The 27,553-nt window shown below is 45.0% G+C and overlaps 1 protein-coding gene across 3 annotated transcripts in view; it reads left to right on the forward strand.

Moving 5' to 3' along the window:
* Positions 1-16,354, forward strand: part of GRIK5 (glutamate ionotropic receptor kainate type subunit 5) — a 446,124-nt gene extending 429,770 nt beyond the window's left edge. For all 3 annotated transcript variants that reach the window (XM_073570753.1, XM_073570754.1, XM_073570755.1), the window contains 2 exons: positions 14,629-14,750; positions 15,196-16,354. In XM_073570753.1, coding sequence (XP_073426854.1) covers positions 14,629-14,750; positions 15,196-15,651 — 578 coding nt within the window. In that variant the 3' untranslated portion in view covers positions 15,652-16,354. The remainder of the gene's footprint in view (positions 1-14,628; positions 14,751-15,195) is intronic.
* Positions 16,355-27,553: the final 11,199 nt, after the last annotated feature.

The following is a 27,553-nucleotide window of genomic DNA, read 5'->3' on the forward strand; positions in this document are numbered from 1 at the left end:
GGTATGTGTCACACTGATTACACGTCCGTGTTTCATCAGTGTGCATGTGTGCGGGACATTTTTCGACCTGTGCTGCTACCAGAAATACTTATGTCTGAAAGGGCCCTTGGTGAACTTGGTCATTTACCGAACTTTGGCCGACTTTTGCCGATTTTTAGGGAAAAAGCTCGGGAATCCGAACACGAATGTACAACAAATTTTAGATTGGCAAACGTTTTCCAAACAAATTCGCTCATCTCTATTTGGCAGTAGCTACTGTAGATGTTTGTTTCTATTTCAATAGCTTAACTCTAATCGAAGCCAGGATCTTTTTGTGCGCCACACCCTTCATGGACGATTGCCCAACTGGAAAGCTTAAGGGAACTTTCCCTTTGCTACACTGATGCACAGAGCTTGTACAACAACACACAGAAGCTTAGCTGTAGGCACACAAACTACTGTATTATAGTGCATTGCTCTGCAGAATAAGTTGAGAAGCATATAGAGGTAGAAGTAAGACCTCATATTCTTCTTTGGGTGCTGTAATATGTCCACGATGCCTTAAAGGGAACCTGTCAGAATGCTTTAACTAAGGAAACTAGCAGTATGTCTGTACAGATCTTAGTGTAACAATTAAAACGATACCTTTCTTGCAGCAATCTGATGTGTTAGGCTACTTTCACACTTGCGTTTTTTTGTGGTGCATTTCTTGCGCACAAAAACGCATGGAAAAAACGCATACAAACGCTGCGTTTTTTTCAAGCATTTTTATGCGCATGCAGGAAAAAAACGCAGCGTTTGTATGCGTTTTTAGTGCGTTTGCGTTTTTTTGCACATTTTTTGTCCTCACCCAAAAAAAACCCCAAACAATCTGGCAACACACATGACCAATGGGACGTCAGTGGCGGTGTGGTATGTTAATATATAGACCCTGTCTACAGTATTCTTCATCATTTGCTTGATTTTTCTCGTGTCAACATGGATCTGCGCTGGAAGAGTTTTCACTTCAACTTGGATGTGTACATCGCGATGGCTAGGGCATATGCAGTTGCTTGCTATGAACAAAGGAAGAGAGACAGCGAAGACGGCAGCGGCGGCGTATGTGGATACATCCGATTGTTGAACTCCGGGAGAGCCGTGGGGCGTACCACACCCTCTACAGTGAGCTACAGGCAAACCCAGAGAAATTTACAGATTATATCCAGATGTCCCAAGAAAGCTTCAGGGATTTGCTTGCTCGTGTCCAAGAATCCATCCGGAGACAGGACACACAGCTCCGTCGTGCGATTCCTCCTGAGGAATTGCTCCTGGTGACATTACGGTACGTAATATTTAAAAACCAAGGGGTGGGGTCTGATGTTTTTTTTTTTTTACATGTACTATTCAAAACCTGGGCTAATTATTTTTCGTGAATGTACTAATTTTTTATTTTATAGTTTTAAAAAACCATATACAGAAATATTAATTTTACTTCTTTCTCTGTTTCGCAGATTCCTGGCAACTGGAGAAACCCTATCTTCACTACACTTCCAGTACCGTGTTGGAATCTCTACCTTGTCTGGAATTGTTGCGGACACCTGCCGGGCTCTCTGGAACGTTCTTTGTCCAGAATTTATGCCCCTGCCCACCGCTGAAAAGTGGATGGAAATTGCTGACAAATTCTGGACAGTCTGCAATTTCCCCAACTGTTTGGGAGCTGTTGATGGTAAACACATACGGATCATCAAACCCAAAAGAACTGGATCTGAGTACTATAATTACAAAAAGAACTTTTCAATAGTACTCATGGCCATTGTGGATACCAGATGTATGTGGACATTGGAGCATTTGGCCGTGGTAATGACTCACAGGCTTTTAAAAACTCAGACATGGGCCGGAGGTTGTATGGCAACCAATTTAATTTCCCTGTGCCACGGCCTCTTCCCCACACCAAAGCTCCGCCACTGCCCTTTGTAATGGTTGGGGATGAGGCTTTTCAAATGTGCACAAACCTACTGAAACCCTACTCCAGCCGTGACTTGGACCACACCAAAAAAATATTTAATTACAGGCTGACCAGGGCCAGAAGAACTGTAGAGTGTGCTTTTGGGATTCTTGTCTCCAGATGGCGAATTGTCGGCACAGCCATTAAAACTTGAAACAGTCGATGAGGTGGTGAAGGCGTGTGTGGTTCTACATAATTTTGTGATGGCTAAAGAGCACCCGACCTTTGAACTCGATGATGCTGCTCCTAATCCATTGCCTGAATTCACTCAGCACCCTCTCAGGTCATCCGTTGAAGTTGGCCAAATGAGGGACCAATTTGCGGCCTACTTTATCTCTGATGTAGGACGGGTGCACTGGCAAGATGAAATGGTGTAATAATGTTCGTTTGTGTTTGTTAATAAAAAACCTGATTTGATACCAGTACCGAGTGCACTATGTTTTTTTACACTCCAATAAAATAAAAAACGTCCCATGTATACCTGTGAATTCATGATGTTCTCACACCTGGGCAGGTAAATACACATATGAGTTAAACTGCAGCATCACTAGTCTGCGTGAAATATATTGGTACGCAAGCAAAGCTGCAGGTTAAATATGATGTGTGTATTAACCAGGCCATGATTGATAAATAGTTATGATTAGAGTTGAGCGACTTTGGTAGGATCGGTTTTCATGAAACCAAATTTGTTTCAAATGAAACTGGTCCAACTAGTGGAAAAAAAGTCGGAGATTTGTTCAAAACCCAACCCCAATGTAAGTCAATGGGGAAAAAAAGTCTGCATTGAGTGGATGAATGTAATCAGCTCAATTCCGACTTTTATTTCCCGTTAACTAACATTGTGGTAGTGTTTTGAACGAAACTCGCCTTTTTTTTGGTCCGAGTTTCACCAGTTTGTGTTTCATGAAACCAGATCCTAGTCGGTAAACTCTAGTTACTATACTAGGCCTTGGTATTTAACATATGACGTGTATTTTACCCATCAGTGGAATCAACACACAAGAGTATGTTGTTAATTACAAGGTATATCAATAATCCCCCTTGCCTAGTATAACAATAAGTGAAATGAGGATGGTAAAAACAGCCAATCCTCAAAACACTTTTTATGACACCTTGCAAAGTTTAAGGCGCATTGTGTGTACGACGCAGTGTGTGTAGGCAGCACCAAAAACATTAATCAAACTTTGTTATGGTGAACCAGAAATTTAAATTTATTTTTAACCACAAAAATTATAAAAAATGTTATTTTTTTCTGCGTTTGGGGGCAGATGGTTGCAAGTTGGGGTTGTGCAATGAAGATGCACAGCTTATAGTTGAAGATGGTGTTCTAGGGGAAGGGGCAACAAAACTTGTGGGGGAAGGGAGTCCAGTTATGGGAATTGAACTAGACACACTAGGAGGAGAGGAAAGAGGTTCAGCTACATTGGTAATAAGCGTTTGTCTGGCCTGCCTGGACCTACTTGGGCCCAATGCCCGCCTTGATTGTTGCCGCCTGGAACTTGGGGCAAATAATGAATGTGGGTCCCCCGTCTGCAGCTGTGGCTGCTGCTGTGCATGCTGCTGCTGCTGTGGCTACTGCTGATGCTGTGGCTGCTGATGCTCTGTGGTGGCGGTGGCAGTGCTCGTCCTTGCAGGAGGACTGGTGGCGGCAGTGATGGTCCAGGTTTGCGGAGTGGTGGTGGCAGGGCTACTACATGTTGTAGTGTTTGCGGCAGGGCTGCTCCACGTTTGCGGAGTGGTTTCTGTGGCTGTGCTCCAAGCATGCATGGGGGTGGCGGTGGTGCTCCAGACAGGAGCAGGGCTTGCCATGGTGGTGTCGGTGAAGTGACCAGCAGCACTCAGACTTGTGGTGGTGTAACGGTGGGTGTCCGGGCTTTGAATAGAGGTGTCCGTGCAGTGGTATGCAGTCGGTAGTGAGGTAAAGCGAGTCAATGGTGACACAGGTGGATGACACCACTGACTGCTGCCCGTACCGATTATGCTGCATAGCCTGCAAGAAAGCATTGTTTCAGGCCTGCAGCACATTCAGCTGTTGCTCAGGACTAAGGTGTTCCGCCATGCCCTTTTCAATCTTACTAAAAAAATGGTGAGCTGGTCTGTTGAGGTCGGCCTCCAGACGGTCAAGGTGCTGTTCGACAGAATGGAAGCGGTGTTCCATGTGGTTAAAACCACGTTCCATGAGTGAAAAACCGCTTTCCACTCTGTCTGACAGCGACTTGAGGCTGGCATTAAAAGCCTCGCTCAAGTGCATAAACTCGGGCAAGACATTCCTGTCCAAGGCCCTCTGCCGCTGGCGGGTAGTGCCCGCATAACCACTGTCAGAGACCTGGGACAGGGGAACACCTGATGGACCAGCTTCCTGGTCACCAGCTGTCTGTGTGGCTGACCTGCAAGGTGCTTCCTGGCTGTCGGATGGCTGGGACGGGTCAGAGGACGTCCGATGAAGGACCGCTCCAGGGCCAGTTTGCAGGGTGCTGCTCCAGGTGCTGAGGAAGAAAGGAAAATCATTACTATCATACCTTTACAAGAAGCATCAGCTGTGGATTAGAAAAACACGGATTAATAAAAATAAAAACCAAAAAATTATAATACTTACGATCTGGTGGGAAGGACCGGTCTTAGGAACTGCAACGCTTGATAGTATCGGTATCTTGTTCTTGTCCTTGATGCAGAACCACTGCGAACCTGGCCCTCAGCACGAACATCACTGTTGAAGCGGTCCTTGATCGAGCGCCAACGTGTTCGAACTCTGTCCACTGTTGGAAAAACAAACAAACAACGTGTAACAATTGTGTTTAATGCACGACATATGCTATCACTAAACCCAAGAGTACCATCACGAAAAAGAGTCACTGCGGCACAATACAGCAATCCAATAACCAAAGCAGTCACTGTTGAGCCAGATGACACTGTTGGGTTTCCTGCTAGAATATATCTAGCACGAAACCCAACAGTGCCATCAAGGACAATAGTCACTGCGGCACAATACATCAATACAATACCCAAAGCAGTGACTGTTGAGCCAGATGACACTGTTGGGTTTCCTGCTAGAATATATATAGCACGAAACCCAACAGTGCCATCAAGGACAATAGTCACTGCGGCACAATACAGCAATACAATACCCAAAAGCAGTGACTGTTGAGCCAGATGACACTGTTGGGTTTCCTGCTAGAATATATCTAGCACGACACCCAACAGTGCCATCAAGGACAATAGTCACTGCGGCACAATACATCAATACAATACCCAAAGCAGTGACTGTTGAGCCAGATGACACTGTTGGGTTTCCTGCTAGAATATATCTAGCACGAAACCCAACAGTGCCATCAAGGACAATAGTCACTGCGGCAGAACAGAGAAATACTTACTAAACGCCTTTTTTGAGGATGCAGTGGCGCTGTCCCAACCATCCATCAACTCTGCAGCTACCTCATTCCATAGCCGCCGGTTCACCACATTGTCCTTGTACAGCCGGTCACGGCTGTCCCACAATGGGGCACGCTCCTGGACCTGGCGGATAAGGTGCTCATTATCCAGGTATACGTCTTCATCCCATTGTGGAACCTAGACAAAACACATTCATTAGAATATTCGAATTTTGTGTGAATAAAAAGTTACAAAAAAGATCCAGAAAAGAGGAAATATATGTCATGTCGGACACTGTTCGCACCAGGGTGTCCGGCAGACAGCGGTAATACCCCATCCTACCACATGGTTCTCAGCGGCGCTGGTTGGTCTTCTGATCCGGCTTGGATTGGGTTAACCAGGTTGTCATTCTAGCTGAGGGCTTAGCCACGCCCTCTGTCTTTAAATTGCCCTGTGTGACTATGGGCGTCGCCGACTATAGCTCTTGCCTTGTGCTAAGCGATACCGGTCTGGAGTGGTGGTCTAAGGAGCATACGGTTGCTGGTGTAGTATATTCCATTGTTGCCATTTTGCCTCCCTGTGTTGTATTATTTGGTTGCCCTTGCACATTACTGTATTCCCCTGTGTGTACGCGGTGTGGTGCATTTCTGTTATCCCTGTCCATACTTATTTGTGGGGTCTGGTGTTTGGTCTCCTCACTGGGTGGAGGGTGGTGGGTTCAGCTTAGGGCTGGACAGGAGACAAGGACAGGGTGGAGGCCCAGGCAGGCACACCTTCAGTGTAAACCCTGAGTTGAGGGACAGACAGGGTTTCCCCTAGTCCGAGGGACACCGCAGGGGCCCCGGGGTTTCAGCCTAAAGTTACCTAGGCTTCCCATGACATTATAGTCGGCCCAAAAAAAAAAAAAAAGGAATTATTTACCATGGATCCTATAGTCTCCATAACCAAGCAGCTGGAGGCTCTGTCCATACAGGTCACTGAACTGAGGGGGGCAGTCCAGCAACAAGGCCTCTCAGTTCCTGCTGTGCAAACTGAGGCAGCAGTCAGGGCAGCTGAATCTAAGTTACCTCTCCCTGAACGATTTTCTGGTGATCGCTGTAAGTTCGTTGTATTTCGTGAATCCTGCAAATTGTATTTTCGCATGCGTCCTCTCTCCTCAGGAAATGAGGCTCAGCGTGTGGGCTTGGTAGTTTCCTTGCTGAGTGGTGATCCACAAGCATGGGCTTTTTCACTACCTTCTGATTCACCAGCATTTGAGTCCATAGACTTTTTTTTTTCTGCTCTGGGTTTAATCTATGACGATCCTGACAGAATGGCGTTAGCAGAATCTAAAATACGCTCTCTACTCCAGGGTGAGCGACTGGCGGAGGATTACTGTACTGAATTTCGTCGCTGGGCTGTGGACACGCAATGGAATGACCCTGCACTAAGGAGTCAATTTTTGCATGGGGTTTCTGAAAGGGTTAAACAAGCTCTGCTAATGTATGAGACTCCCGCTTCTCTGGAGGCTGCTATGGTGCTTGTAGTACGCATTGATCGCCGCTTTCGTCAGAGGTCGCAGGAGACATTGCCTGTGGGGGGAGGGGCAGTCTCTGGTGAGGTCGCCTCAGGTGAATCCGTGGAACCTATGCAGATCGCTGGTATATCACATACACATAATAACAAGCATAAATGTCCCTTGCCCAAAGAGCAAGGGGTCTGTTTGTTTTGTGGCAAAAAAGGACATTTTATTAATGCTTGCCCCCTGGTACCTAAGAAAGACATGCCGGCGGAAAACTGCTAGGCTCAGAGGGTTTGGAGGAGTCTAGTCTGAGCCTTTGCATATCCTCCATGGTGGTCTCCCAGTGTATGCTCCCTGCCAAGGTAGTTATCGGGGGCCAAGAGCTGTCGATTACTGTATTTGTAGATAGTGGTTCAGCCGCTGATCTCATTGATGAAAAGTTTGCGCGTACTGCGGGATTTAAGGTGGAGACGCTGCCTAATCCTATCCGGGTGGTTACCATCAATGCCTCCCCTCTCTCACAAGGGGTGATTAAAGAGTTTGTGGCTGATGTAAAACTCCACATTGGGGTCCTACACTCTGAGCGGGTAACATGTAAGGTGCTCAGTAATTTACCTGCTCAGATAGTTCTGGGGTTTCCATGGTTGTCTATGCACAATCCGGTGATTGATTGGAAAACCCAGGACATAATTCAGTGGAGCAGATACTGCCAGGAGAGTTGTCTGGCCACGTGTATCTCCGCTGTGACTCCCAGCATCCCGGAGCCACTGCTGGACTTTGCTGATGTATTTTCTGAAAGAGGTTGTTCAGAGCTGCCACCGCACCGACCCTATGACTGTGCTATTAGGTTAAAACTGGGGGCCAAGTTACCAAAAGCCAGGATGTTTAATATCTCAGGTCCTGAGAGGCAAGCTCTCAAAGAATACATTGCAGAAAGTCTAAGCAAAGGGCACATCAGGCCTTCATCATCTCCATTGGCGGCGGGGTTCTTCTTTGTCAAGAAGAAAGATGGCGGATTACGCCCATGTCTGGATTTCAGGGAACTCAACCAGATTACGGTTCGTGACCCCTACCCGATGCCACTGATACCCGATTTGTTCAACCAGGTGTCTGGTGCCAAATGGTTTTCCAAGCTTGACCTCAGGGGGGCGTACAATCTCATAAGGGTCCGTCAAGGGGATGAATGGAAGACGGCATTTAATACCCCTGAGGGTCATTTTGAGAATTTGGTGATGCCATTTTGGTTGACGAGCGCGCCAGCAGTATTTCAACATTTCATAAATGATGTCTATTCTCATCTCTTGGGGAAATTTATTATATACCTTGATGACATTCTTATTTACTCACGCGACCGTGATGCACACATAGAGCATGTTAGGCAGGTGTTGCAGTTGCTCAGGGAAAACGAGCTCTATGCCAAGCTTGAGAAATGTGTATTTGTCGTCCAAGAATTACCTTTTTTGGGTTATGTAATTTCCGCCTCAGGGTTTAAAATGGACACCGCTAAGGTGCAAGCGGTGCTGCAGTGGGATCGGCCTGATAATCTCAAGGCGCTTCAGCGATTCCTGGGCTTTTCAAACTATTATAGGAAATTTATTAAGAATTTTTCTATGATTGCTAAGCCGCTCACCGACATGACTAAAAAAGGTACCAATTTTTCTGACTGGTCTGAGGCTGCTGTGCTCGCGTTTGGATTCCTCAAAAACAGTTTTGCTTCAGCTCCCATCCTGGTTCAGCCTGATGTCTCCCTACCTTTTACCGTGGAGGTGGATGCATCTGAGGTTGGAGTGGGGGCGGTACTGTCTCAGGGTCCATCCTTGGGCGAATTGCATCCGTGTGCCTACTTCTCCAAGAAACTGTCGCCGGCCGAGAGTAATTACGATATTGGTAGCAGGGAATTGTTGGCCATCAAGTTGGCATTTGAGGAATTGCGACACTTCTTGGAAGGGGCTGTCCATCAGATTACTGTCATAACAGACCATAAGAATCTGCTTTATTTAGAGTCTGCTAAACGCCTGTCCCCCAGACAGGCTCGCTGGGCGTTATTCTTCACCCGGTTCAATTTTTGTGTGACATACCGACCAGGTTCTAAGAATACTAAGGCGGACGCCTTGTCCAGATGTTTTCCGGGTGGAGAGCCACGTGAGGATCCGGTGCCTATCCTCCAAAAGGGAGTTGTGGTCTCGGCTCTCACGACAGAGGTTGAGGCAGAGATTGCTGATGCTCAGGAGGAGGTACCGCCGGATCTGCCTCCTAATAAATCGTTTGTGCCACTACACCTACGCTTAAAAGTGTTAGGGGAACATCACGATACTGTCCTGGCGGGTCACCCAGGAGTTAAGGGCACTCTGGAACTTGTATCACGTCGTTTTTGGTGGCCCAAAATCCGGCAGGACGTGGCCTCATATGTGTCAGCCTGTACCACGTGCGCACGGGCCAAGACACCACGCTCCCGTCCTGCTGGCACATTGCATCCTCTCTGTGTGCCCAGTAAGCCATGGACTGATATTTCCATGGATTTCATTACGGATTTGCCCTCCTCGGCTGGGAACACGGTCATTCTGGTGATAGTTGATCGGTTCTCTAAAATGTCGCATTTCGTTGCTTTGCCATCTTTGCCCAATGCGAAGACCCTTGCTCAGGTATTTATGCGCGAGGCTGTCAGACTTCATGGTGTCCCGTCTGACATTGTATCTGATAGAGGTACACAATTTGTGGCAAAATTTTGGAGAGCTTTTTGTTCACGCCTAGGGATTAAATTGTCTCATTCATCGGCTTTCCATCCTCAGTCGAATGGGCAGACTGAGCGTATGAACCAAAACCTGGAACAATACTTATGCTGTTTTGTGTCTGACAATCAGGAAGAGTGGTCGGCGTTTCTTCCTCTGGCTGAATTCGCGATAAACAATCATTATCAGGAATCGTCTGGGGAATCTCCTTTCTTTTGTGTTTATGGTCAACATCCCCAATTCTGTACCTTGCGCCAAGGGAGCTCTGCGGGCGTCCCTGAGGAGGACCAGTTGGGAGCACAATTATCATCCGTTTGGAGGAGAGTAAAGCAGCGCTTGCTGAATGTAGGTTCTAGGTATAAACGTGTGGCTGACGGTAGACGTGTACCTGGTCCGGACCTGTGTGTGGGTGATTGGGTGTGGTTGTCTACAAGGAACATCAAGCTCAAAATACCATCGCTTAAGTTGGGGCCCAGGTTCATTGGTCCATTTAGGATCTCCGCAATTATCAACCCTGTGGCATTTCGTTTAGAGTTACCTGCCGTATACAAGATACATAATGTGTTTCACAAGGCGTTACTTAAGAAAGTCGTGGGTGCTGTTGAGGTTTCTCCCGTGCCACCACCTCCCGTCTTGGTGGAAGGCACGTTGGAGTTTGAGGTGTCCAAGGTGGTTGACTCTCGGGTAGTGCGTCACACTCTACAGTACTTGGTCCACTGGCGTGGCTATGGTCCTGAGGAGAGGACTTGGGTGCCGGCCTCGGACATACATGCGGACCGACTGATTACAGTGTTTCATCGCCGCCATCCAGACAAGCCGGGTCCTCGACATTGTGAGGTTCCTGGGGTCCCTCGTAGAAGGCGGGGTACTGTCATGTCGGACACTGTTCGCACCAGGGTGTCCAGGCAGACAGCGGTAATACCCCATCCTACCACATGGTTCTCAGCGGCGCTGGTTGGTCTTCTGATCCAGCTTGGATTGGGTTAAACAGGTTGTTATTCTAGCTGAGGGCTTAGCCACGCCCTCTGTCTTTAAATTGCCCTGTGTGACTATGGGCGTCGCCGACTATAGCTCTTGCCTTGTGCTAAGCGATACCGGTCTGGAGTGGTGGTCTAAGGAGCATACGGTTGCTGGTGTAGTATATTCCATTGTTGCCATTTTGCCTCCCTGTGTTGTATTATTTGGTTGCCCTTGCACATTACTGTATTCCCCTGTGTGTACGCGGTGTGGTGCATTTCTGTTATCCCTGTCCATACTTATTTGTGGGGTCTGGTGTTTGGTCTCCTCACTGGGTGGAGGGTGGTGGGTTCAGCTTAGGGCTGGACAGGAGAAAAGGACAGGGTGGAGGCCCAGGCAGGCACACCTTCAGTGTAAACCCAGGGTTGAGGGACAGACAGGGTTTCCCCTAGTCTGAGGGACACCGCAGGGGCCCCGGGGTTTCAGCCTAAAGTTACCTAGGCTTCCCATGACAATATAGAAGATAAAAAATAAAGAACATTATAAATCATTTGATACTTACATTCCGTATCACCACCGGGACTTGGCTTGGCTGCTCCTGCTGTTCGCCCTCACTAGTCGCGTCCGCAGAAGATGACGATGACTGAAAAAAACCAACAAACGTTAAGAGATTTGGAGAAGCAGCAAATATACTTACCAAACGCACGAAAATAATCACCTCACGGTCTGCTTGCGCCAGTTCCTGCCGGGATGGGGAATATTCAGATTCCGAAGACATACTGCATGTAAAAATAATAAAACGCATTAGTACATATACAATTTGAAAGGACAGGCATACATTTTTAGATGTAATAAAACTCACATTCTTGACGCTGAAGCTGGGATTGAAGATGGGTTCTTTTTTTTGCAGTCTTTCTGCTCTCCAGTCTGTCTCTATAGTTGTGGTACAGTGCTGGCAGACACCTCCTTTATATAGACATGATTTTTTTTGGGGTGGGAAATTTTATAACTAGTCTAATCAGTGGACACCTAAAAAAACGCATGCGCAAAAAAATGCATACATGCGCATGCCAATGCGCACGTATGCGCACCCATAAACCATAATGGTCATTTTTTGCGCAAAACGTGCGCATACGTTTTTTTAAAGCGGTTGGCCGGACCAAAAAATGCAACATGTAGCATCTGGAAAATAAGGACGCACACCATAAAAAAACGCAGCGCACAAAAAACGCATACGTGCGCACCTATGTTAAATATAGGGGAAAAAACGCATGCGCATGTATGCGCAAAAACGCAGCGCAAAGAAACGCAAATGTGAGACCAGCCTTAGAGCTGAAAAATCAAGCTTTGAAACCCCATGCAAATTTGCTGTGTTGGTGGGTGTCAGTGTCTCCCAAGTGCATTGGCACGCACCCCCTGAGGCTTTTCAAACTCATCTGGCTTCAAAGCTTGATTTCTCAGTGCTGGAAAATCCGATTACTACAAAAATGGTGTCATTTTTATTGTTGTACTGCGATTTATGCATCCATAATGCTAGTTTCCATACTAAAATCACCCTGAGGCTGTGTGCCCACGTAGCGATTTTTAAGCGTTTTTGCCACGATTTTCGGCGCGAAAACGTTTAAAAATCGTGTACAGAACGCCCCCCATGCATTCCTATGGCATTCCGCACATGCTGTGCTAATGCTGCGCTTTTTTCCGCGGCGGAATAGCATCGCGGAAAAAATCGCAGCTTGCTCATTCTTTTGTGCGGAATCGCAAAGAATTGCCGCGATTCCGCACCCATAGGAATGCATGAGAACCGCTTACTTCCCACATGTGGCTATGCCCACCATGCGGGAAGTTAAGCGTCTCATGTGCGGTTGGTACCCACGGTGTGGAGGAGAGGAGACTGTCCTCCAGGCCCTGGGTACCATACCCCTGTAAAAAAAAGAATAAAAAATAAAAAATCGGGGTATATTTACCTTCCGGCGTCACGCGCTGCATTCCCGGCCTCAGCGTTCCCAGTAATGCCTTGCGGCACGGTCCAGTGATGACGTAGTCTCGCGAGATCGCTATAGCAACGCGAGACTACGTCATCACAGGTCTCGCAAGGCATCGCTGGGAACGTTGAGGCCCGGGATGGCAGCGCGGGACGCCGGAAGGTAAATATACCCCGATTTTTAAATTTTTTTTAGCATTTTAACATTCTGTCTTTTACTATTGAGGCCGCATAGGCAGCCTCAATAGTAAAAAGCTGCTCACACTTGTCAAACACTATGTTTGACGAGTGTGACCAACCTGTCAATCACTTTCCAAGCGATGCTTCAAATCGCTTGGAAAGTGCTTGAATATCGCACACGAAAATCGCGGCAAAATCGCGATCATAATCGCGGAGAAATCGCGCGGAAAAAAACGCGCGATTTCTGGGAAGGAGTCCGGTTTTCTGTGTGCGTTTTAACACGCAACGTGGGCACATAGCCTGAAAGGTTCTCTTTAAGGAAGCAGGAATCATTTATTAGGAATATTTCATATTCTTAATACATGGAGATTGTTAACAGATGTTGTTTATGTAATTGGGTGATTTATAAAGGTGAGTCACATATTTTGGGAGTATTATACACCTTCTCAGGAGCAGCCTATAACACATACATATATAGGAGTAATTCCCCAACACAGCAATGCCCTCTGGCATCTCTCTCTCTGAATAATGGTAGCTTGGCTCGGAGCTGATAAGTGGAGGCGCAGGTGTACCGATGTGCTAAGGTTGCAGTGTGTTGACACTTTCAGCAACGCTCCCCTAATCCCTACACAGCAGCAAGCGCCGGAGCGTAAACAATGTGCATGCTCTATATCCTAACATTGTGTTCTCACAAAAGCAGGCAGCAATTACAAAACCAGTAATTATATCACTGCAAGCAGAGCTACGGGTAATCTTTTAAAGGGCAACCATCAAAAATTAAAAATAAAAGGACAATTATAATATTTGTATCAAAACACAAAAAATAACGCAGAAGTTTTTGGTTTTTTTTTTGTTGCAATGTTGCTAAGCTCGGATCCTGTAATAGTAGACTTAGTAGCCAAAAGCAGATTTTCCACAGGAAATATTGGAAATGATTCTGAGAGCACACCCTCTATTTATGCAATGGGGAGGAGTTCTGTGAGTCACCCTATAGGGTTCTTACAAGTGGCTTTATGGGACATAAGGGGTTTTCTTGTTTCATAAACCCCTTTAGTCTTCTTTATTCACCCTCCCCGAATCCAGCGCTGAGTCTCCAACACTGATATTGTCTGTAGTGCTGATGTCACATCAACAGCACTGCAAACAATCAGTGAGCCTAGCGGACTTAGATGGTATGAGCTGCTGAGCTTAATGACTGGCATGATGTCAGCACTGCAGACAAGTCGCCCCATATGCTACACGATGGCCCCGTCATACCTGAACTATCTCCAGAAATGTTTTCTGTGACCTTTGTGAGGCAGTGACTAGTGTTATATGCAAGGGTCGCTATGTGTCCCCCAGGATGCACACAGAAGCGTACTGAGGCCATGGGAGTGCATTGCTTTCACAGGCATAGCTGTGATTGCAATGCAAAATAAAATTAAGTGTTGGTCTTGGGCAAGCTATTTGTCCAAGGCAGATTTGAGAAAACCTGCCATGGGCTTTTATTTTTGAAGCGGACTACAGGATGGTAGTGAGGCGGTCCACTTCCTCCCCGGCCGGGTTTTCCATGTGGCCTACAGCCTGAGGTTCCTTGTAAGAGCCCTTGCAGCAGAGGGTTGGGTGTGTCAGTTTGGTTTGCAAGCGTGCAGAGCAGGAGGCTCCTCAGAGCTCAACCTGTGGGAAACAACACAGAGCCAAGCAGAGCCTAAAGGCCTGGCACCCCTCAGCGTACATGGCAGTGCAGTGGCCCACAGTAACTGGTCTCGGTTACGGACTGTCTTGTGTCCCGGCTGCGATCTGGAGGGTCCTATTTGCTTTCTGTTTTGTGAGTATGCGGACTATTAAAAGATACTTTGTTTTGAACTTTCCTGGGTCACTGCCTGTCTGTTACAATGCACCAACCCTGCTGTACTACACCTTGCAATGACCTTTGTGAGGTATCCCTAAACTTTGTACATGTTTGCAGGTCTGGGCATGGAGAACATTGGTGGCATCTTCGTAGTTCTCATCTGCGGCCTAATTATTGCTGTGTTTGTGGCCATCATGGAGTTCGTCTGGTCAACGAGACGTTCCGTGGACAATGAAGAGGTGAGGAAAGCTGCGTGTGCAGTGGGTGATCGCTCATGGTATGGCGCTGCTGATCCATCCACGCCTTCCATGTATTCTGTATATTTCGTAGTCTTTCTAGTTCTTCTACCACACAAGAATGCAATGTTTCCATCTTCTCTTCCCCCCGCTGGCAATACACCTGATGGAGTCTGTTATTTTCTTACACACCATTTCAGTTTTTGCCCTAGATTTGCATTAGATTTTCTTTGCTGTCCCCCAGGGGTTGTTGCGCAGCTTTTCGCCCACTCTCCTCTCCCCTGCTGCTCCTGTTTGTTCTGACGTTCTGCTCTCTCCTCATCCCACACAACTATTATTCCTTTTCCTCTTTTATATTTCTGTGTCCTGTTTTTCCTTCTTTATTCTTTTGATTTTTTTTTAGCTCAGTTTTGTTTCTTACCTTCCTTTTTGTTTTCTTCATTAATAGATTTCGGTATGCCAAGAGATGCTAAGTGAGCTCCGTAGCGCAGTGTCCTGCAAAAAGACATCTCGTTCTCGTCACCGCCGTCGGCCACCACGTCACCTTCATGGGAGGACTCTACTTTCTCTCAGCCGACCACCCCGGGCTACCAGAGAGACACGTCTCTGCAATGGGCGCCTTTACCAGACCCACCAACACCCTCCGGCTCCTACTCAACCTCCCCCTGCTCCTGGTGCACAACGGCTCCATGAGGATGCCCCGTCTTCCTCTGGTCGGGGAGGGTGTGCCCATTTTAGAATCTGTCAGGAATGTCGGCGGATACAGACTCTACGAGGCCCACCGCCACTACCTAGACCACCGCAGTCTCCAAAACCTCCACCGCCTCCGGCTCCAGAGGACCTGACGCCCCTCTCACATCACCGGAGACTGGCAGACCCTCTTGAGGCCAGTACCCCTGAGTGATGTTGGGGGTGTGATAAAGACTGGTTGTATGGACCTGTTAGTGTGACACGAGGAGGTATTAAAGACAGAGAGCATAGGGGGCATCTGGACCCTGGACATTGTCCTTCCCCCACGTTCTTCCCAACACTCTGTTTTGGGGTGGGGGTCTTTATGAAGCCTCCTCTGTATTCATCAGAAACACTGCGATGCCTCAGTCTTTTACGATGTACGCTGTGCGTGCGAAATAAACTGTCCCCTCCCAACAAACACTCCACGTGCTGTTTTCGACTATACCATTTGTTACTGCCCTGTCCTCTCGACGTGACCTTGCGTTGATCAGTGTGTGTGTAGATGGGATAAACTGGAGTAGTCTGTCCCAGCTCAGGGTCTAAGTTCTCACCACATGCATTAACCCTGACGGTAAGGAGAGCATCAATCAGGCCGGGCCAACCGCCATCAAGATTGTTGACTTAATCAAAAAGAGGGGAAAAAAAAGCAAAAACAAAAATCAAATCACATATCTAGAATGCAGAGCCCATTTTAGATTCTTATGCCGGGCGTTGTGTTTTATGTTGATCGACATATTGGCAATTATATGCATTGCCGTATTATCCATTTTTTATATGCACAAATCTGTGAGAAGACGTGGGATATTATACGTGTTTGGGAAATTGATTATGATACACCGTGCGGCTTTGATACAAAATGAATTGAGTGGAGAGTATATCGGTGTCTGTCATTTTATATTCTGCCCACACGCCTGACATTATTTTAGTATTTTTTTTCTCAATAAGGCCATATTCACACGTTCAGTATTTGATCAGTATTTTACATCAGTATTTGTAAGTTAAAACCAGGAGTGGAGCAATCAGAGGAAAAGTATAACAGAAAAACGTCACTAACCACTTCTGCATTTTTCACCCGCTCCTGGTTTTGGCTTACAAATACTCATTAAAAACACTGACCAAATACTGAGCGTATGAACGTGACCTAAGATATGTTGGTTTATACTATTTTACCTAGGAAATTTCTTGTTTATTTTGGGTTTGGACACTTTTACAACCCTAGAAGGACAAAATAAAAATCCCAATTTGTGTATACAGCTCCTATGCACCGCAATGTGTCCCCAGATTGAGTGTAGTCTGATCTTGTAGACTGATTTTTTAGTCTTTTGCATTTATATACTTAGTAGAAGGGGGCAAATGAGTGGAATAATGCACGACTACACAGAGGGTTTGTTTGTAGTCTGTAACCACAGAGATAAAAAGAACCTGAAAATATTTTGTATTAATACTTTACAAACTATTTTTCCATTATTATTTTACGTCTCATGAAAGATGGAACGAATCCGGAGATATGAGCATCAGATAGAAATAGTTTTGGATTGCAATTGGTAAGAGATGGATTTTCCAAAATGTAGACGAGGTTGAAAATGGCCAGAAAAGATGGCAGAGCATTTGCTTTTTCACACTATGCCATATTTATTCAGGAAAAATATTTTACGAACAACATACACCATGTGCAGAATTATTAGGCAAGTTGTATTTGAGCGGATTCTCTTTATTATTGAATAACAACTATGTTCTCAATCGACCCAAAAGACTCATAGATATCAAAGCTTAATATTTTTGGAAGTTGGAGTGGGTTTTTTTTTAGATTTGGCTATCTTAGGAGGATATCTGTTTGTGCAGGTAACTATTACAGTGCAGAATTATTAGGCAACTTAATAAAAAACAAATATATACCCAGCTCACTTGTTTATTTTCACCAGGTAAACCAATAGAGCAACACAAAATTTAGAAATAAACATTTCTGACATTCAAAAACAAAGCAAAAAAAAAATCAGTGACCAATATAGCCACCTTTCTTTACGATGACACTCAAAAGCCAAAAGCCTTCCATCCATACATTCTGTGAGTTGCTTGATCTGTTTACGATCAACATTGCGTGCCGCAGCCACCACAGCCTCCCTGACACTATTCCAAGAGGTGTACTGTTTTCCCTCCCTGTAGAACTCACATTTTATGAGGGACCACAGGTTCTCTATGGGGTTCAGATCAGGTGAACAAGGGGGCCATGTCATTATTTTTTCTTCTTTTAGACCTTTACTAGCCAGCCACGCTGTGGAGTATTTGGATGCATGTGATGGAGCATTGTCCTGCATGAAAATCATGTTTTTCTTGAACGATACCGACTTCTTCCTGTACCACTGCTTGAAGAAGGTGTCTTCCAGAAACTGCCAGTAGGTCTGGGAGTTGAGCTTCACTCCATCCTCAACCCGAAAATGTCCCACAAGTTCATCTTTGATGATACCAGCCCATATCAGTACCCCACTTCCACCTTGCTGGCGTCTGAGTCGGAGTGGAGCTCTCTGCCCTTTACTGATCCAGCCTTGGGCCCATCCATCTGGCCAATCACGAGTCGCTCTCATTTCATCAGTCCATAAAACCTTAGAAAAATCAGTCTTAAGATATTTCTTGGCCCAGTCTTGACGTTTTATCTTATGTTTCTTGTTGAAAGGTGGTCGTTTTTCAGCCTTCCTTAGCTTGGCCATGTCCCTGAGTATGACACACCTTGAGCTTTTTAATACTCCAGTAACGTTGCAGCTCTGAAATATGGCAAAACTGGTGGCAAATGGCATCTTGGCAGCTTCACGCTTGATTTTCCTCAATTCATGGGCAGTTATTTTGCGTCTTTTTTTATCAACACGCTTCTTGCGACCCTGTTGAATATTTGCCATGAAACGCTTGATTGTTCGGTGATCACGCTTCAAAAGTTTGGCAATTTCAAGACTGCTGCATCCCTCTGCAAGACATCTCAAAATTTTTGACTTTTCAGAGTCAGTCAAATTTTTCTTCGGACCCATTTTGCCAAAGGAAAGGAAGTTGCCTAATAATTAAACACACCTTATATACGGTGTTGATGTCATTAGTCCACACCCCTCCTCATTACAGAGATGCAAATCACCCGATTTACATAATTGGCAGTTGGCTTTCAAGCCTATACAGCTTGGAGTAGGACAACATGTATAAAAAGGATGATGTGATCAAAATACACATTTGCCTAATAATTCTGCACACAGTGTAGAAATGTTGACCCTAAAATGATTTAAAAAAGCAAAACCTAAAAATTGTCTTTATAAGTTTTAGTCCACTGAGCGCTCAAAAAGCAGGAATTATTGCTTCTTGGTTTTATGGTGTCATTTGTTTTTTTGTCTTTAGCTTGGAAGTTATTCATTATCCATGGGATATTGGAAGTACAGTATTCTAGATTGATGAGAGTCCAACCACCGATCCCGAGAACTGGGGCTCTGAGGGGCCCGTGTGAATGGACACGTGGTTGATCATGTGCACTGTTGCTCCATTAACTCTTATGGGAGTGCTGGAGAGCAGCTGAGCGCAGTCCTCAGCAATCTCTGGCACTCCCATTAACGCATTCACATAGTGTGCCATTCATACAGGGCTTCTTGGACCCCCAGTTTTCAGGATCGGTGGGAGTCCCAGCAGTCGGACCGCCACTGATCATAAAGTTGTCCCCCATTCTATAGATAGGGGATAACTTCCAATCTTGAGAATATTCCTTTAACAGAAGAAACCATGAAACAAACCACTCTAGTTTCCCCGAAATCAAGTGATAGTTTAGGAAAGGGGAATCAGGGGGAAGAAATATAATGGTTGATATATTAGAATTTTTTATAAAACCTGGGACTTGATTAGTGGCTTCAAGTGAGGCTTTTTTTCTCTTGCATTGCATGAGGATAAAATGAGTATCTTCCAAAGTCTGATGGCTTTACAGTTGTGGCCAAAAGTATTGACACCCCTGTAAATTTTGTCAGATAATACTCAATTTCTTCCTGAAAATTATTGCAGACACAAATTCTTTGTTATTATTATCTTCATTTAATTTGTCTTAAATGAAAAAGCACAAAAAGAATTGTCCTAAAGCCAAATTGGATATAATTCCACACCAAACATAAAAAAGAGGGTGGACAAAAGTATTGGCACTGTTTGAAAAATCATGTAATGCTTCTCTAATTTGTGTAATTAACAGCACCTGTAACTTACCTGTGGCACCTAACAGGTGTTGCCAATAACTAAATCACACTTGCAGCCAGTTGACATGGATTAAAGTTGACTCAACCTCTGTCCTGTGTCCTTGTGTGTACCACATTGAGCATGGAGAAAAGAAAGAAGACCAAAGAACTGTCTGAGGACTTGAGAAACCAAATTGTGAGGAAGCATGAGCAATCTCAAGGCTACAAGTCCATCTCCAAAGACCTGAATGTTCCTGTGTCTACCGTGCGCAGTGTCATCAAGAAGTTTAAAGCCCATGGCACTGTGGCTAACCTCCCTAGATGTGGACGGAAAAGAAAAATTGACAAGAGATTTCAACGCAAGATTGTGCGGATGTTGCATAAAGAACCTCGACTAACATCCAAACAAGTTCAAGCTGCCCCGCAGTCCGAGGGTACAACAGTGTCAACCCGTACTATCTGTCGGCGTCTGAATGAAAAGGGACTGTATGGTAGGAGACCCAGGAAGACTCCACTTCTTACCCCGAGACATAAAAAAGCCAGGCTGGAGTTTGCCAAAACTTACCTGAAAAAGCCTAAAACGTTTTGGAAGAATGTTCTCTGGTCAGATGAGACAAAAGTAGAGCTTTTTGGGCAAAGGCATCAAGATAGACTTTACAGGAGAAAAAAAAAGGCATTCAAAGAAAAAAACACAGTCCCTACAGTCAAATGTGGTGGAGGTTCCCTGATATTTTGGGGTCGCTTTGCTGCCTCTGGCACTGGACTGCTTGACCGTGTGCATGGCATATGAAGTCTGAAGACTACCAACAAATTTTGCAGCATAATGTAGGGCCCAGTGTGAGAAAGCTGGGTCTCCCTCAGAGGTCATGGGTCTTCCAGCAGGACAATGACCCAAAACACACTTCAAAAAGCACTAGAAAATGGTTTGAGAGAAAGCACTGGAGACTTCTAAGGTGGCCAGCAATGAGTCCAGACCTGAATCCCATAGAACACCTGTGGAGAGATCTCAAAATGGCAGTTTGGAGAAGGCACCCTTCTAATATCAGGGACCTGGAGCAGTTTGCCAAAGAAGAATGGTCTAAAATTCCAGCAGAGCATTGTAAGAAACTCATTAATGGTTACTGGAAGCGGTTGGTCGCAGTTATTTTGGCTAAGGCCGGGGTCACACTAACCGACGCAAAATACGGTCCGTAGTTTACAGGCGTAATACGGATGAATGACCCCTAAATAGTGCTCTGTATGTCATCCGTAAGCAAGGTGTGGTCGTGTATTTTGCGCATGTCAGCATCCGTATGTAATCCGTATGCCATCCGTATGGCGAGATTTTCTCGCCGCCTTGCAAAATGGACATATAATGGAGCCCTATGACAGGGTTTCTAACAGAAACGAAATAATAGATATAGACACATAGAATGCATATATACTGTGTATGTATATATATATATATATATATATATATATATTATACATACATACATACATACATACATGTCATTGTGACAAACATATATATTTATATTTCACAGAGTTCTTCATAGCAGAATAGCCGCTAATTAAATTGCCGGCTTCTATCAAATCATTCCCCAACCCAACATGAAATGACACATGGCTTACATTCAGTAAAGCATTTCATTTCATGTTTTTTTATATGTCCCTGACTAATAATTATATGAGGGTTTGTGTGCAAAATTTGGGAGTTGTAGTTGTTATTTTAAGGGGTTAATTCGTTGTTAAAAAATGCGTGGGCTTCCCATTGCCCTGTAGAGGTGGCGAATGGGTTAATCTAACAAAGGGTTAATGTTACCTTACAATCGAATGGTGACATTAACCCTTTGTTAGATTAACCCACTCGCCACCACTATAGGGCAATGGGAAGCCCACGCATATTTTAACAACGAATTAACCCCTTAAAAGAACAACTACAACTCCCAAATTTTGCACACAAACCCTCATCTAATTATTAGTCAGGGACATATAAAAAAAAACATGAAATGAAATGCTTTACTGAATGTAAACCATGTGTCATTTCATATCGGGTTGGGGAATGATTTGATAGAAGCCGGCAATTTAATTAGCGGCTATTCTGCTATGAAGAACTCTGTGAAATATATATATATATATATATATATATATATATATATATATATATATATATGTTTGTCACAATGACATGTATGTATATATATATGTATTCTATGTGTATATATCTATTCTTTCTTTCTTTATTAAACCCGTCAGTGTGATTTTACTGTATAGCGCACTGAATTGCCGGCTTTTCTAAAAGACACCGGGTGCGTATTTCTCGCAAGTCACACGTGTGGTCCGTGTGTAATCCGTATTTTTTGCGCACCCATAGACTTGCATTGGCGTATTACGGGCGTAGTACGCTGACAATCGCAGCATGCTGCGATTGGCACGGACCGTAGAATACGCCCGAGAAATATACGGCTGGTGCGAGGGACCCCATAGAGAATAATTTGTCCGTGTGTAATGCGTGCTTTTAACGCCTCTCACTCGTCCGTATTCCTCGCCAGTGTGACTCCGGCCTAAAGGTTGTGCAACCAAGTATTAGGCTGAGGGTGTCAATACTTTTGTCTGGCCCATTTTTGGAGTTTTGTGTGAATTCAATGTTTTGCTTTTTGCTTCATTCTCTTTTGTGTTTTTTTTTTCATTTAAGACGATTTAAATGAAGATAATAATACCAAAGAATTTGTGTTTGCAATCATTTTCAGGAAGAAACTGAGTATTATCTGACAAAATTGCAGGGGTGCCAATACTTTTGGCCACAATTGTATGTGATGCCATCAGCCAGAAGAAGAGGAGAAGATCCAAGACCGTGATGGAGACAAAAACAGCAACATATCCAGGAGACCAATGTCAAGTTTCAAACAAAACCTCATAAAAGAAAAGGAAAACTGGACGATGGTTTGTATGATGAGTAGTTTGCACAGAAGCTCATATGAGGTCCTAGAATTTGTGAGCTCGGTCCCGAATTTGTACATTTTTGGGTTCCAAAACTCTGTGCATCTAAAGGTGCATGGATCCCACCGGTGGTCACCCTCACTAGACAACTAGTTGCAATATAGACTTCAGTGTATGCAGGAGTAGCTCATTCAAGGTCATTTTTGCCAGGTGAGGTCAACACAGAGCCGTTCTCGTGGTTTTACACAAGGAGAAATCTCACTTTTGTAAAAAAAAAAAAAAAAAAAAAAAGAACATATCGGCATTTGAAGTTACATTATTTCTGATAGGTAAGTGGAACCTTAGATTGGTCCATATATCATGCTTTGACCTTGTAGGCATCTTGCTGGAGAAATTACAGGGGTTGCTGCTGGGGAATAGAATAGGACCGTCCATTCAAATCTGCGAAGCTGATTGAATGGAAGGGCAGAAAATACAAATGTTTTCAATGTATGCATATCACTAATAATCTATTGGAGAGATATATCAAATGCTACATTACTTCTATGAGACAGTTTTTTCAATAATACACTGGACAGATGAACGCCTATGACTTTGCAGTGTAGAGCTGCAAGGACTCTTCCATTATATCTGACCTCCCTCAGGAAATCGACAGAATACAATTTAACATAGAGAAAAATGAGCAGAAAAAACTTCTCTAGAGCACTGGACTAAAGAAATATGGAGTCTAGTCACAGAGGTAAAAAAATTAACTTTGCACCTGAGAAGCTACACACGTCAACTTTGGATTGAGGTCTTCAGTAGACTATTGAAGACCCTGGTCCAAGGGTAAAATGCACAATATTGTACAGAACATCACAAAACTGAGTACACCCCTGATGTGTTTGTAAATCTTTTATTATATCTTTTCGTAGGACAACACACAGCCATTAATGTCTATACTGCTGGCAACAAAAGTGAGTACACCCCTAAGTAAAAATTTCCAAATTTTCCCCGAAGTGTGAACATTTTGTGTGGCTACCATTATTTTCAAGCACTGCCTTAAATCTTTTAGGCATGGAGGTCATTAGAGCTTCTCCGGTGGCCACCAGAATCCTCTTACATTCCTCCATGACGACATCACCGAGCTGGTTGATGATAGAGGCCTTGCACTTCTCCACTTTACATTTCAAGAGGCCCCACAGATGCTCATTAGGGTTTAGGTCTGGAGACATGCTTGGCCAGTTCAGCATCTTTACCCTCGGTTTATTTAGCAAGGCAGTGGTCGCCTTGGAGATGTGTTTGGGGTCATTATGTTGGAATACTGCCCTGTGGCCCAGTTTATGAAGGGAGGGGATCATGCTCTGCTTCAGTATGCCACAGTATATGTTGGCATTTATGGTTAATAAACTCGCTCCCCACAGCCGGCAGCACTCATGCAGCCCCAAACCATGACACTCCCACCAAAATTCTTGACTGTAGGCAAGGCATACTTGACTTTGTGCTCCTCGCCTGGTTGCTGCCTCAGACGCTTGACACCATGTGAACCACATAAGTTTATCTTGGTCTCTTCAGACCACAGGACATGGTTCCAGTAATCCATGTCCTTAGTCTGCTTGTCTTCAGCAAACTGTTTGCGGGCATCCTTGTGCATCATTTTTAGAAGAGGCTTCCTTCTGGGACGACAGCCAAGCAGACCAATTTGATGCAGTGTATGGCGTATGGTCTGAGTATTTACAAAACTGTGAAGGGTGTACTCACTTTTGTGATATGCTGTATTTTTAAAGGTGTTGTCCATCTATGTAAATAAACGTCAACTGAAGTCATACTTGCCTTAGTGATCCCCTGACAATCTGGTTCCGAGAATTCATGGTCTCCCACCAGTCTTTGTACGTCTTGCTTCAGGGATGAAGTCCCAATAAGACACCAGCAGGGCACCAGGAAATCTTAAAGCTTGTCAGATTCAGGCTTATACTCGTAACAAGCACAAAAATACATCTTATATACATAGACTCACACATACAATACATGACTACCTTTAACTAGTGACATTAAGGAGTTTCCAAGTTGTGGAGTGTCAGGACATGCACAGAATATTTTAACATTTGCTCTCCCATGAACACAAGCCACAACTAAAAACACCACAAACTTAAAGCGGCTACCATGACTTAAGGCCCCATATGTAGGATCACTGGGGGTCTCAATGGATGGACCGCATTGATCAGTAAGTTATTACCTATCTTAATGGTAAGGGAAAACTTACAATAATAAATGTTTTAAGACCTGCGGTGGATTAAGAGTAGCCAGGGCCCCGGGGCAGTATAGAGGGAATGGGCACCCCCAGCACCTGAGGTATCACATGACATGTCACATGATCCCCTTTGAGAAATCATGTGATAGGTCATGTGATTAACACACTTGTGCACATGTGCAGATGTAAGACGACAGAGACAGTGGCGTGTTACGCGTGGCGGGTAAATTTTTTCCCCTTATGTACAGCACTATAAATAACAGCACTATACACAATAAAGGATACTATGTAATAAGAAATGGCGCTATATAAACACTGCTCAAAAAAATAAAGGGAACACTAAAATACCACATGCTAGATATCTCTGAATGAAATATTCCAGTTGCAAATTTTTATTCATTGCATAGTGGAATGTGTTAAGAACAATAAAACATAACAATTATCAATGTAAATCAAAATGAATAACCCATGGAGGTCTGGATTTCGAATGATACTCAAAATCAAAGTGGAAAATGAAATTACAGGCTGATCCAACTTCAGTGAATATGCCTCATGACAAGGAAAAGATGCTCAGTATTGTGTGTGGCCTCCACGTGCCTATATGACCTCCCTACTGTACAATGCAGGCATGCTCCTGATGAGGCAGCGGATGGTCTTCTGAGAGATTTCCTCCGAGACCTGGACTAAAGCATCTGCCAACTCCTGGACAGTCAGTGGTGCAACGTGACGTTGGTGGATGGAGCAAGACATGATGTCCCAGATGTGCTTAATCGGATTCAGATCTGGGGAATGGGCGGGCCAGTCCATAGCTTCAATGCCTTCATCTTGCAGGAACTGCTGACACACTCCAGCCACATTGTCCTGTATTAGGAGGAACCCAGGGCCAACCGCACCAGCATATGGTCTCACAAGGGGTCTGAGGATCTCATCTCAGTACCTAATGGCAGTCAAGCTACTTCTGGCGAGCTCATGGAGGGCTGTGCGGCCCTCCAAAGAAATGCCACCCTACACCATTACTGACCCACTATCAAACCGGTCATACTGAAGGATGTTGCAGGCAGCAGATCGCTCTCCACAGCATCTCCAGACTCTGTCACGTCTGTCACATGTGCTCAGTGTGAACCTGCTTTCATTTGTGAAGAGCACAGGGCGCCAGTGGCGAATTTGCCAATCCGGGTGTTCTGTGGCATATGCCATGCATCTTACATGGTGTTGGACTGTGAGCACAACCCCCATCTGTGGACATTGGGCACTCAGTCCATCCTAATGAAGTCAATTTCTAACCGTTTGTGCAAACACATGCACCAAAACATCAGCCAGAAAGCATTGGTACTGAGATGTGGTCTGTGGTCCCCACCTGCAGAACCACTCCTTTATTGAGTGTGTCTTGATAATTGGCAATAAATTCCATCAGTTATCTATTCCATTTGCACAACAGCATGTGAAATTGATTGTCAATCAGTGTTGCTTCCTAAGTGGACAGTTTGATTTCACAGAAGTTTAATTTACATGGAGTGATATTCTGTTGTTTAAGTGTTCCCTTTATTTTTTTGAGTAGCGTATATAACAAGAGAAGGCTATATAGTATGGGACTGCGCTATGCATAACAAAAAGGAATGCTACTTAATAAAGGACAGCACTATATATAACAAGAGGGCACTATATAATATGGGACGAGGCTATACATAACAAAAAGGAATGCTGCATAATATGGGACATATAAGTGGTATATATAATATATATGTTGATATATATAATTGGTTATTATGCAACCCACCATTATAAGTGAAATCCACCACTGTGCCCCCACTAACTATAAATACCGTATTTTGAAGATTATAAGACACACCAGATTATAAGACGCGCCACAAATTTTGAGGGGAAAAATAGTAAAAAAACTTTTTTTAATAAAATGGTGGTGCCTCTTATAATCCATGTGTCTTAAGGCCCAGTCACACATAGCGATCTCGCCAGCGAGATCGCTGCTGAGTCACAAGTTTTGTGACACAACAGCGATCTCACCAGCGAGATCGCTGTGTGTGACAGCAATCAGCGACCGGCCCCCCTGCTGGTATCGCTGATCGCTGCAGGAAAGCCCAGGACATTTCTTTGCGTGTGTGACCGACAGGAGCCCAGCGATCAGCTGGTAACTAATGTACATATCGGGTATCCAAGAGACGTGCATCCCTTGGATACCCGATGTGTACATTAGTTACCAAGCGCGCTGATGCAGGTACCTGGTAACTAACGTACACATCGGGTATCCAAGGGACGCACGTCCCTTGGATACCCGATGTGTACATTAGTTACCAGCTTCCTGCATCAGCGCGCTGGTTACTAACGTGCACAGCGACGCCGCGCGCTCGTCGTCGCTGTGCTGATCGCTGGTGAAGCTGTCTGTTTGACAGCTCACCAGCGATCCTGACACGTTGATATCGTTGTCGGGATCGCTGGTAAATCGTCATGTGTGACGGGGCCTTTTTTCCTTACTTGGGGTCACAGGGTCGCTGCTGGAGGAAGCAAGAGTGGCACATTTCTGCAGGCAACAGGCTGGGATGAGGGGTGTTCCAATGTGCGCCGCTGTGGGTAAAAATGGCTGCGGTGCTCTGTGGTGTGGGGGGCTCCGCCGGCATTTTGTGAAAGCCCGGAACCCACCGCATATCCATTACTGCGATGCGGTGGCCTCCGGGAAAATGGCCACCGCGGGGCGGCGCATGCTCAGATTGAGGTCTCGGCAA

Source organism: Dendrobates tinctorius, unplaced genomic scaffold, assembly GCF_039654945.1.
Source record: "Dendrobates tinctorius isolate UK_male_01 unplaced genomic scaffold, ASM3965494v1 ptg000028l, whole genome shotgun sequence".
Classification (NCBI taxonomy): Eukaryota; Metazoa; Chordata; class Amphibia; order Anura; family Dendrobatidae; genus Dendrobates; species Dendrobates tinctorius.